Source organism: Macaca nemestrina, chromosome 18, assembly GCF_043159975.1.
Source record: "Macaca nemestrina isolate mMacNem1 chromosome 18, mMacNem.hap1, whole genome shotgun sequence".
Lineage (NCBI taxonomy): Eukaryota > Metazoa > Chordata > Mammalia > Primates > Cercopithecidae > Macaca > Macaca nemestrina.
The window spans coordinates 20,676,493-20,689,592 of record NC_092142.1 but is presented as its reverse complement, the minus strand read 5'-3'; the positions used below and the strand labels follow the sequence as shown (position 1 = coordinate 20,689,592).

At 46.8% G+C, this 13,100-nt stretch overlaps 1 protein-coding gene across 5 annotated transcripts in view; it reads right to left on the bottom strand.

Annotated features, from left to right (window-relative positions):
* Positions 1–5,737, bottom strand: part of MOSMO (modulator of smoothened) — an 80,412-nt gene extending 74,675 nt beyond the window's left edge. For all 5 annotated transcript variants that reach the window (XR_011616339.1, XR_011616340.1, XM_071084225.1 and 2 more), the window contains exon 1: positions 5,605–5,737. Coding sequence is in view for 3 of the 5 variants with exons in the window: in XM_071084225.1 (XP_070940326.1) it covers positions 5,605–5,710 (106 nt within the window). In the remaining 2 variants the exon portion in view is untranslated. The remainder of the gene's footprint in view (positions 1–5,604) is intronic.
* Positions 5,738–13,100: the final 7,363 nt, after the last annotated feature.

The following is a 13,100-nucleotide window of genomic DNA, read 5'->3' as shown; positions in this document are numbered from 1 at the left end:
TAGTTAAGTCTGCTCAATTTTGAGGTCCAGGAGTAGGAAGTCACTTGCCCCCAAATGTAAGTGACATTCTCCAATATCCTCTTTCTTAGTAATAAAATAATATTTTAGCCCCTAAATACCTTATTTCTTTTTTGCCCCTCAACTAGTTCAGAATACAAACAGGGAAGAACATGTCAGTTTTTGAGACCTCCCTAAACAGTAACATCCCATCCAGACAATTTTAAAAACAACAAGAATGAAAATATCTTCAGAAATGAATACACTAACCTTAACTTCGTTATGACAAACTATAACATGAATATGATAACCACTTTAGGGAAATTTTGATGAGACATAAGGGAGAATTCTTTCAGCTACTCGAAGGAGACTTTTGGGGAACATCTGGAAATCTTCATAAAGAACATAAGGCAAATCCATCTAGGATGATTAGGATTACGGTCACTGAAATCCTTGCTGTGAGGGGATAATGCCTCCCTCACTAAAGGGATCTGTAGACCATTTATATTTAGAGAAGCAGCTTTACTTAACTGTTTATCTTGTTAAAATTAACTAACACTAATTCCCGCACCCCCAACAAAAAGTCTCTTCAGGGGTGAGAAGAGAGTGACAGTGAAATTAAGAAGCTTGTACAAAGCAAAGACTATCACTTTAAGACTGAAACCCAAGTCTCCTTCTTTCCCTCTTCTGTAATCTGGGAAAACCTCCAGCCACTGAAGAATTTTAATTTCACTTAAGATAAGTAAAAGGTGTGCATAAATAACATATAGGTAATACTTTAGTGAAGAATTTTCTTCAATGGAGTCTTTGCAGCACTGAAACTCAAATCTCACATGCAAAGCACTGCCATGCGGGGGGAAATGTGACAATGACTATTTTACATTGGCCAAATATAAACATCCTAAGGAATCAGATCAAGTAATGGATGTCAAAGTGCTTCAAAAACTATGAGGCATTATATAAAATCAAAGATACTGCTATTGATATTGAGTTCCAGTAACCAGCAGAAATTTGACCTTAGCATAGCAGAATTATGTAATTTTGTCACTGTATTCATCTACCATTTAATATTTTTGGTTACACTAACAGAAAGAGTCTTCATTAGAGTGTCTTCCCCCATACATATATAATATGATGTTTCAGATCTTCAAAAGTTTGTGCATAATCCACAAGCCATTACAACAAGCAGATGAAATGTTAATCACACAGGTGAAAATGAAAGGCGTGTACTTTCTCTGTATCTAGACCAAGACAATAAAAACATGAAAAACTCTGCTGTCCAAAGTATGGTCCATAATCTTATAGTAACATAGTTTATCAACAGGGATTTTAGGAAGTTACTCTTCCTCTTCTTTTTTTTTTTTTTCCTATGTCCTTCTATGGTAGTTCAAGCAGAAGCTGAGCACAGAGATTAGAATATGGAGATGAGAGACTGGAAGAGGAAGAACAGCATGGAAGTGGCAAAGAAAGTCCAAAGCCGAGAGGGCCATATATTTAACTTGTTCTAAGCACGGCTGTACTATCCTTAATGTCTCCTTATTTCCTAGAGCATCTAATAGAGAAAACCTCATTTCTCACAGTTCTGGGCTTTCATTTCAAAACTGGATTCTGACACCTGTTCTTATAAACTAGAACAGCAATGTAACAATATGTAATTTTTATTGAGCATTTACTGTGTGTCAGGTACTGTTCTAAATGTTTTACATGGGTTAACTCAGTTAATTACCACAATATCCAAATGAGATGGGTACTTTTATTATCCCTAAGGCTAAAGAACCTGCCCTAAAGCTACAGAGCTATGAAGTGATGAAGTCTAGACTTGAATTCTCAAACTTTCCCTTAGTAGTTCACTGCAGTGGTTTTCAAGTTACATTCTGCAGACTCTTTCAGCTCCAAAAGTTCTGTTTCTAAAATACATTTTACCCTGTTTAAAAACTGCAATGAAAACATCATGATCAAAACTAGAGACTGAATATAATACACCAAAGGGAACCAACACGTTAACTTTTTGTTGCTGGGTTAAGTCACTTTTGTGCAGCTCTTGAAATAAAGCTAGACCAGTCACCACTGAGATCTTATTTGAACTTCTTGTAAATGTTTCATTGATTTGGAAGGTGTAACTCAGCACTTTTTTTTTTTTTTTTTAACTCAAGACTACATCTGCCTGCTCAGGTGAGACTGTACAGCATACAAGCTCAAGCATAACAGTAAACAAAGGAACATACTATCCCATTCGTTTTACGTTTCGGGGGGCTTACTGCCTGACATGTAAGGTAAGAAATACATGCTAGATAAAAATTTTAAAAATTTCCTATGTTCCTACTATCTCTTATTCCTCTTTCTAGCCATAATATTTAATGGAATGGTATCCTGAGATGGCAAGGGAAGCTTTTAGAAAAAAAGAATCACTTCCTCCATCCCACATCAGCCACATATTGTCACTGTTACGCTCTGGACCTTGTGCCTACGATCCCCTGTCATTCCACTTTGCTGTATTGATCATTCCCACTCTGACTGGTCTTCAATTTTATTGGGCCCCCTAATCTACTGGCCATGTACCATCTGCTATTTGACTGACCAATCCATTAGTTTTTATTCACTTTCACTCTTTATCCAGCTGATACTCCATAAGCCATCATTACAATACTTTGGCCACTATCCTAAATACCTTGGCTGCTCTGTCATTTTGTTGCAACGTATCTGGCAAACCCTAACCTTGAATGAAGACTTCACATTATTCTTTATTATTCATTATTGTATATGAGGCTTTCACATTATTCTTGATGTTTCCTTATTTCCAAGAACACTTGGAAAATTCACGTACCTCAGTACCAAAGTGACTGAGCACTACTAGAAAAGGTCAAGAGGGCAGATGGGTTATCACACTATATGTTCATGACCATCAACTTCCACGACGCATCAGTGCTGCTTAGAGAATCCTACTTATCACCGTTGGCAAGCTTTCTCTGCAATTATTTTTTTTCTAACAGTTTATATTTCCTCAGACTTTGGACATTCATCGCTCCCATCTCCGTGGCAACTCACAGCCAATTTTGCCTCCAAATTTGAAAGAGTTATACTCATTCTATCCTTGCTTTCTTCGGAATACAAGAGGAGTCTGCCCTTTTTTTTTTTTGTTTTTTGATGGAGTACCACTCTGTCGCCCAGGTTGGAGTGCAGTGGCACAATCTCGGCTCACTGCAACCTCCACCTCCCAGGTTCAAGTGGTTTTTTTGGCCTCAGCTTCCCGAGTAGCTGGGATGACAGGCATGCACCACCGCGCCCGGCTAATTGTTTTGTATTTTTAGTAGAGACAGGGTTTCGCCATGTTGGCCAGGATGGTCTCAAACTCCTGTCCTCAGGTGATCCGCCCGTCTTGGCCTCCTAAAGTGCTGGGATTACAGGCATGAGCCACCATGCCTGGCTATGCCCTTTTCCATCTTTGGAATGTTTTGCTATCACTTATCTTTCTTCTCTTTCATATGTAACAATTCTTCTCTTTCAACTATATCTTTTGCATGAACATTTAGTCTGTTTTATCTATTGGGATTCTATCTAAAACTTCTTTGTAGAAAGGTTCTTTCTGCTAGAGCACTGAAACCCCTTTTCCCCTAAGTAAAGCCTGAAAGTCAGTCTCATAAAAGGAGTCAATCCACATATAACTAGGATAAAAACATCAACAGGTCATGAACCGGATGTCACACATGTAACCGTGTTAAGCTGTCGGGCAGCAACAATATTTTCGTAAACAAAGCCCATAGTACCACCAAATTCGAAACCATCCTGATTCTTTCTTCGTATATTTTACAATTAAGAGTTCTGCTAAAACTCTACAGGCAAGAAAAGTAGCAGAATTTTTAGAGTGTTATTTTAATAACCAGTGAATCTGACAGCATGATTTTGTGTTACTAGGTCTACATCGGGGGAGAGGAGGGAGGGAGGAAGAAGCAACAAATGTCCCAGCTACCACTCTTTTTCTAAGAACTAAAAATATTGCAGGATAAATACAGAACCATAAGTAATACTTAAAAAGTAAGTTTTGACAGCACAGTGATGCTTTTTTTTTTTTTGAGACAGAGTCTCGCTCTGTCGCCCAGGCTGGAGTGCAGTGGCGCGATCTCAGCTCACTGCAACCTCCGCCTCCCCGGTTCAAGCGATTCTCCTGCCTCAGCCTCCTGAGTAGCTGGGATTACAGGTGCGTGCCACATGCTCGGCTAATTTTTTTTTTTTTTGTATTTTCAGTAGAGAGGAGGTTTCGCCATGTTGGTCAAGCTAGTCTCGAACTCCTAACCTCCTGATCCCCCCGCCTCGGCCTCCCAAAGTGCGTGAGCCACCGCGTCCGGCCACATTTTTACAAGAAATTATCCACGTAGGGAGCTTGACATTCCCAACCCTCCAATAGTTCCTTCACCTGCACTGAACAAGCAGTTAAAAAACAAGACCATTCCTTAAATCGGAGCAGCTCTCCTGACAGCTGTTTACATTAATTAAGGTTTGGTCTCACAGGTCTGGGAGAGGGGGAGAAAGAGAGGCGGAAGAGCGGAGGAAGGAGAGGTAGCAGGGAAAGAAGTGGCCCAAGCTGAGAAAAATCTTGGAAGCGCATTCACCTGGGGTACCCTTCAGAAAGATGCCCGCCTCTTTCCCGAGGGCACCACCTTGCCTCTCCCGCCCACAGCTCCGTGGTGTTACAGCAAGCACTGCTCCCGCTGCCGGGCTGTCTGCAACTCTGATGTGTTATTTAATTTTGTAACTACTATTAAGATCTCTCCAGCGTTTTTGTGATGCGCTGGAATGAAAGACGCTCCATAAAATGAGGTTTATTATTAGTAGTATTATAGCTCCCGGGCCTAAAATAAAGCAAAATTATAACCACATACACACTTCAAAGGGAAAATCCGAAGCCACAAGCGTCTCAAACACTGCCAAGCGGGCAGAAGATGGGCGGGGGCGGGGGTGTAGAGGGGCTCCAATCCGGCGCCCCCCACTCCCACCAATCCCACCAGCTCTTCCAACACCCACCATTCACCCTGCCTGGTGGGGTCAGCGCCCACAGCTCGGGCTCAGCCCCGGCCGCAGCTTCCTCTGGTGGTAGAAGGTCTGGAGTCGGACCTGACCCCTCTCGGCCTCCTCTCGCCCACCAGCTCTCTAGTGGCTCCCGCACTGCCCCGCAGGCTGCCTCACTCCCAGCCCCAGCCTCTCCGCCTGGTTTCTAATTTCCTTGCAGGAGCCTCACTTTCCTCCCGTCTGCCACCTTGACTTTTTTTTTTTTAATCCAGAACGAAGCTGGTTCCTCTGCGATCCCTCACATGGGAGGGCTGCTCCCCTCCTCCCCGGTCCGGGACTCGCCAGCCTAGCCCAGGTCTCCTCGGCCACTTTTCACCCAGCCTGGGGCGCCTCTCCCCTGAGTCCGGGGGTCCCGCTGGCGCCCGGCGGCTTCCTCTTCTCTATCCCCTTCCTCCGGGGCCCGGGTCTCCCCTCCGCCCCCGGTCTCCTCAGGCTAGCCCCCGGCCGGGACCCTCCACCCCGTCCTCCCCTCAGTCCGGGTCTCCCCTGCCTCGCGTCGCCCTCAGCCAATTCCCCGCCCGGCCCCGCGCGCCTGCCGCTCACCCGCAGACTCCCCGGTGTTGATCCAGTCCGGGTTGGCGATGCTGGCGATGGCGAAGATATCGGCAGCCAGAAAGAGACATCCTGAGATGATGGTCAGTTTATCCATCTCCCCGCCCCGCTCCCCCCACCCCCCGAGCCCCGGACAGGCAGCGGCCTCACGCCTCCCGCCCCATGGGCCGCCGCCGGGGCCCGGAGTCCCCGCGCCGCTGCCTCGCGCCCACTCGGCCCCCGCGCGCCGCTCGCGCCCTCCGCGCGCCCGGGACCAGCAGCCGCGGCGCGGCCCGCACAGACGGAACCGCCGCCCGCCCCGGAACTGCTCGGCCCGCCCGCCCCTCACCCGGAAGCGAAGCCTGGGCGCTGGCGAGGCCGGTGCCGGCTCCCCGGCAGCCGCACGCTCGCTTCGTCCTCCAGGCTCGGCCGGCCGCCCTGGGCCCCTCCCCGCACTGCCCGCTTCGACGTTCTGGACCCGGACCCGACCGGCCCGGCTCCGGTCCCTGCCCAGGTCCCGGTCTCTTCCGGCAAGCCACACCACCTCTTGGCTTTCTGCCCACTAATAAGATTGTTGTCGTTGTTGATGACTGGGCACAGGCTGCGGCCGCTCCTGAGCCCCTCAGAAGCAAAACTCGAATGAGAGTGGGGAGCCGCCCGTCTTCCAGCAGGAGGCGGGCCCCGACTCCCGCCGAGCGACTCCGGGCCCCGCGCGGTCCCTGTCACCTTGTATTCTCATTGCCCTTTCCGCGGCTGTCAGCTCACAGGATTGCCCCATTTAGAAAATAGCTCTCGACACCCCCTCTGCGTCAGGCGCTGTAGGTGCAGAGGTACTGGAGTGGACAGAGGCAAGGCGCCCGCTCTCGGGGAGCTCATGTTCTGGTGGGAAGAGACAGAAACACATTAAGAACCTGTCTGCAAAATAAAGATAATTTCAGGTGCAGATCCCTGAATTCAATGGAGGTCAGTGTGATGGGAGTCGGGGCGATACCTGCGATAAGGAAGGATGCATTTCCGCTGAGACCATCATGCTCATAAAGACCTGCACTTTGAAGACCTGGCGCAGGACCAGACAGAGGAAACAGCCAGTGCAAAGATCATTAGGGGAGGGGGGCAGAAAGAGATCAGCGCGTCCAGGGTATTGCAAAATGGCATGTGTGGCAGGAGAGTAGTATGACAAGAGGTAGGCAGAGGCCAGGTGTAGGACTTTGGGGGCCTTGGATTTTGTTCTGAGTGCAATGAGAAGGCAGTGGAGGGTGTTTGCAGGAGAATCCCATGATCTTACTTCATCTGTGAAGATCGATAGTGTAGCTTGTATGGGGGAGAGGCAAATATGTCAACAGGGACGCCAGTTAAGCGGCCAAGTAGTCCTCGAGAGAGAAGTGTAGCTTTGGCTAGGTTGAGAGTAGTGAAGATGGAGAGGAATGGACAGATTTGGATGTTCTGTGGATAGAGAGAAGGACCTGCTGATAATGGGGAAGGAGTTGAAAGAGAACTCAAGAATAAGCTTTTGACCTGAGCAACCTGGTGTTATGATCCTGTTTACTGAGTTGTGTGTCCACCGTCTTAAGTTGGATGAATAAACAGGAAAAATAAGGCATTTGCATAATTTGTCAGCAAATTATGCTGTGATGGAGTTTTCTTTTCTTCCACAGCTCATGGGCCGAATCACCACTAACCCTGAAGTTGGATTCAGCTCTCCCTAATGGTACTCTGTGCAGCAAATGGAGATGAAACACTCATTTTCTCCTTAAATGCCACGTAGGTCGTCTCTAGAAAGACCTAGAAGAGTGACATCTGTCACTATTTTTGGAATGCTTACATGTCCACAAAATTCAGAAGGTTTCAAATTCCACCAAATCCAACAGCCTTGCAGAAATGTGCACAGAGTTATCAGTGTCACTACATAGCTTGGAGAAGGAAGGGTTTGATTGCTGGTCTATATTGACTTTTCTGTCCAAACATTGGTCTCTTGGGGGAAAGGATTTTTTTTGTTAATATACAATTTATTTTTCCTCTGCCACAGAAATTGACACAAGATAATTCATATACTCCAAGGATCCAGATATAATCCTTATCACATTACTGCAATAGTCTTCAGTTTCTTTTTTCTTTTCTTCTTTTTTTTTTTTAATAAGTTCTGAAGAAGTTTAATTGAGTCATATTCTTGGCTTCTTGTTGGGGTTTTCTATTGCCCAGTGATAGAAGAAACTGTAACTATACAGGACTAAATTCCCAGATAATATCCACTGATGTTTTCTGCTGGCCAGCTTAAAAGAATCCTAGGGCTGAATGTTAGGACAGTTTGCACCTATTCTAACTCCAGCTGAACAGAATGATGATGATTGGGTTCTTGTGTTTACAATAAATACAAGTAGCCAAGCATGGTGGTTTGCACCTATAATCCCAGCTACTCAGGAAGCTGAGGTGGGAGGATTGCTTGAGTCCGGGAGTTCAAGAGCAGCCTGGACAACACAGTGAGACCCCTGTCTCTAATAAATTAAATAAATAAATAATACAGTTCTTCCTTTTACCCTCTACAAATGGTTCTGGGTCTAAGATTAAAGCACAAGAACAACCAGTATTGAGTTAAAAGAATTTAAAACATTTTTATCATATTAATGGCTGCACATCAGTACAGAGAATAGTTACCTATCCCATCCCTTCCTGCCATCCAGAATGGGAGGTGGGATTGGCAGGGGCCAAACTGTTTACAGATTTCCCATTAATCCATGTTTTTATCCCTATATCTCTTTTCTTTTTTTCTTTTCTTTTTTTTTTTTTTTTTTAAGAGATATGGTCTATGTTGCCCAGGCTGGATTTGAACTCCTGGCCTTAAGTGATCCTCCCACCTTAGCCTCCCAAGTAGCTGGGACTACAGGCCCACACCACCGTGCCTGGCTGGTGTTTCAAAGTCCCCAGTCTCTGAGATCTGCGGGACAGATCAGTTCCCTTCTCTGTATCTCAGTCTAGATTTTAGTAGAGGCAAACTCTAAGGGTTTGGGAGAGGTGATGTAGTGAAGCAGAGAGAATCCATAACTATGTTCTAGTTCCTGCCCTGCTACTTACTTGACCTTGGGAAAGCCATGTTACCTCTCTGGGCCTTTTTCCCCCATCTGGCCTAACAAGACTCCTGGACTCAGTGACAGAAGCATCCCATCCTCTCACCCACCCCTAAGGAGAGCAGCTGGGACTTTTCAGAAATGAGCCACAAGACTCCTTATGGCAGAAAGCCTTGGGGACCCAGAAGAACATAGAACGCTTCCAGGAGGGAGCTATGCTGTGCAGCCCGAAGTCATAAATAGCCATTCTGCAGCTGTTAAAGGGCCGTGAGCATGGCATGCTTTATTGTGATGGATGATAGGCCTTGGCCAGAAGAGGCTGAATCCAGATGGGACCGCATGCAAAGCTGTGGAAGGGACTGTGTGATCACTCTTCTCTTTAAGGAGTATCTTCAGCCTGACAATAAACACACTGTCTCCCTAGGGGTTAGGTTTACCACGTGGGCCAAGAGCATGGTGGATGCACCACACGTGTGTACCTGAGGTTTCTGGGGTTAGAGAAGACACAAGAAACTAAATCCAGAGTTAGCAGCTTGCGCCTGGGCTCAAATCTCAGTTGGTTTCATGGATTGGTTCCCTTTGAGCTGACTCAGAAATGCGATTATTGATTAGTGTGCAGGAAGTTTATTAGAGAGCCTTTGAGAATCAAGTCCTATGGGAAAAGGGAAGCAGGGGTGGGAAGAGGGAGAAGTCAGTCTGTGCTGCAGTCATGGGAGGCTTTGGCAGACCCCCAGGGGAGCTCTGAAACTGGGATAGCTGCTCTGAGTTGGCCTGAGTTGGACTAAAGGGGCCAAGCCTTTTCATCCCTGCACTGACCTGCCATGAAGCTTGGAGGGCAGCTCTCTTTGGACAAATACAATTCCTCAAGAGGGCTGACAGCTGAGATCTGTCAACCTACCACCCTCCCAGTAGCTGGGGAATAGTACTTCAGTCCTGACTGAGGCAGTGTAGTGCAGCATTTGCAATAGTGCCCACACGGTGCTGTGCCTCTCATTTGCTACTTAAGTTTGGAGAGCAGCATTTTCAGGACCCTGGGGCATCTTCTCCTGTGGGAAATGTATAGGGGAGGGTTAGTGGGAACTATAGCTCCTGCTGCTGCTACAGCTCATCTAGAGGCGTAACTAACATACCCTTCAGTCCCCTCTTCTATCCATCCTAGAAACCTCTCTCCCTCTGCCAGCATCTTAGATGATCTAGGTGGCCTACATGATGGGGTGGCCTAGACCTCCATCCCTAGAGAGCTTGAGCACCTAGTTGCTGGGCACTTCTCAGGCAGTGGTTGCTGTATTTGTCCATTTACTGTCCAAATAGGGCAAAGGAGTACTAAGAGACACCTAAATAGATCATGTAGGTGCCCAATGTTCCTCCCTGCCCCGATGTGAAGTCTCAGCCTGATTCCTTCCTGGTGATTGAATACTCTTGTCTGCTTCCTCCCCCTGGTAAACCATCTTAGAGTTTCCCTCTGCCAGAGGCTAGCTATGCTCCTCCTGTACCAGGGATGGGCTCCTCATTATTACCTGGGTATTAAGTGATCCATCCTAGCATCTACTCTTTGGAAGAAGGAATAAAGCAGGGGCCGGGCGTGGTGGCTCATGCCTGTAATCCCAGCACTTTGGGAGGCTGAGGTGGGCAGATCACCTGAGGTCAGGAGTTTGAGACCAGCCTGGTCAACATGGTGAAACCCCTGTCTGTATTAAAAATACAAAAATTAGCCAGGCATGGCAGTGGGTGCCTGTAATCCCAGCTACTCAGGAGGCTGAGGCACGAGAATTGCCTGAACCTGGGAGATGGAGGTTGTAGTGAGCTGAGATCACTCCACTGCACTCCACCCTAGGCAACAGAGTGAGACTGTCTCAAATAATAAATAAATAAAAATAAAAATAAAAAAGGAATGAAGCAGGACAGGGCAGAGGGAAAAGTCAGGCTGCAGTGGACCACGTGGAGAGCTCTGAACCTGGGATGGCCCTGCATTGACCAGTCACTAGTTGCTAGTTGATCTGGGAAGGTGAGATCTTGGGCAAGCGGTTCTTTTCAGCCAGTAGTAGTAGTGAAGGTGGGAGGTATAAGTCCTACAGCCCTGAAGGGGGATCTGGGCAGGACATTACCCATGACAGTTTGTTTCCTGCTGTTCCACCAATCAACATGACCTTGGCTCACTTGGCTTGATGGAGTGTAGAGACCTCTGCTGTAAAGACACTTTTCAGCCTGGGGTGGAGGAAGGATTAAAGGGAAGCCAGGCACTGATGTGCTCCATCACAGAACCATATATGCTGATGGGCTCTAGTCCCACAAACTCTCACCCTTCCCCTGCTGGTAGAAAGATGGAGGAAAAGGATGTATTTTATGATAGAATTAAGTTGGTATCTATGTAGACCCCTGCCAGACTATTTGGAAGAGGAAAGGTGACCTGTTACAAGAAGCCACCCACAGGAGACTTGAGGTGGAGAATAGCTCTTTGCATTGGTCTCCGCGACACAGGATTTTTCTTTTTTTTTTTTTTTTTTTTTTTTTTTTTTTTTTTTGAGACGGAGTCTCGCTCTGTCGCCCAGGCTGGAGTGCAGTGGCGTGATCTCGGCTCACTGCAAGCTCCGCCTCCCGGGTTCACGCCATTCTCCTGCCTCAGCCTCCCGAGTAGCTGGGACTACAGGCGCCCACAACCGCGCCCGGCTAATTTTTTGTATTTTTAGTAGAGACGGGGTTTCACCGTGGTCTCGATCTCCTGACCTTGTGATCCGCCCGACACAGGATTTTTCTAATGAAAAATCTGCCCTGGCGCTCATGCATGTAATCCCAGCACTTTGGGAAGCCAAGGCGGGTGGATCTCCTGAGCTCAGGAGTTGGAGACCAGCCTGGCCAACATGGCAAAACCCTGTCTCTACTAAAAATACAAAAATTAGCCAGGCGTGGTGACACAGGCTTGTGGTCCCAGCTACTCTGGAGGCTGAGGTGGAAGGATTGCTTGGGCCTGGAAGGCGGAGGTTGCAGTGAGCTGAGATTTCATCACTGTACTCCAGCCTGGGTGACAGAATGAGACCCCATCTAAAAAAAAAAAAAAAAAAAAAAAAAAAAAAAAGACTCTAAAAAGGAATCTGCCCTGGCTTATTGTCCGTGTAGAGCAACAGAAACAACAGGATAAGCTTGGACATAACCAGATCTCCCATGGAAATCTTTGCACAGTGCCTGACACCTAATCGGTGCTTAATGACTCTTGTTGAAGGGATGGGGCAAGGTGCTTAGCCTCTGTTTCATCAGACCGGGGATAACACCAGGGCCTACCTCATTAGGTTTTCTCTTTCTTCTAGAATTTATTAATTCATTTATTCGTTTTTATTTTTGGAGACAGGATCTTGCTCCATCACCTGGACTGGAAGGTGGTGACTCGATCATAGCTCACTGCAGCCTTGAATCCTGGGCTCAAGTGATCCTCCCATCTCAGCCTCCTGAGTAGCTAGGACTACAGATGTGCACCACCACACCCAGCTAATTAAAAAAAAATTTTTTATAGAGAAAGGGTCTTGCTATGTTGCCCAGGCTGATCTCAGACTCCTAGGCTCAAGCAGTCCTCCTGCCTCAGTCTCCTGAGTACCTAGGATTACAGGTGTTAGACACCACACCTGGCCTAGAATTTATTTTTAATAATTTATATTTTCCTACAATTGTCCACTTCATCTGTTTTTTAAGTACAGGTTTCAAGAGGATAAAGCCTGTGGTTCTGTGTTTGTCTTGCCTACTGTTGTATCCCCAGTATCAGTAAACGACAGAACAGCTCCCTGTAAATACTTGTTGTATGAGTGAACGTGTGTGGGAGGAAGAATTATCTTGGAAAAAAGAAGGAAGCATTAATAGGGCCTCTCCTAATAGTGACTCTTTTTTTTTTTAGGCCACCCTGGGGCCTTTTCTTATTCAAAACATTCATAAAAAAGTGCAGTTCCAAAGCATTGGAGCTACTGATGTAACAATTTTTTTAAAAATACCATTATTTGGAGCACAGCAGGGGATTCTCTGATCTTCTAGGTATTCTGTGATCTCCTGTGATCTTCTGGCTGTGATCTTCCTCTGCAGACCACCTGTCATCTTTGAGACACCCTCTTCTGTGCCTTCTCCCCCTCCCTGTTTCTTAGGTTCACCAAGAATGAATGAAGAAGCCAAGCACGGTGGCTCATGCCTGTAATCCCAGCACTTTGGGAGGCTGAGGCGGGCAGAGCGCTTGAGCCCAGGAGTTCGAGACCAGCCTGAGCAACATAGTGAGACCCCCCCACCCCCTCGCCCCTCTCTTTAAAAAAAAGAAAAGAAATAATGAAGAACCCACCATGGGTCAGGCACTGTGCTAGCCTCTGCAGAAGTTTCCATACAGTACACTGGAGTGCAATACCCACGCTACGTTTTGCAGGGTCCACGGGAAGCCTTGCGGCGACCTCACTGCCGCCCAATTTCTGGGCAGCGGCA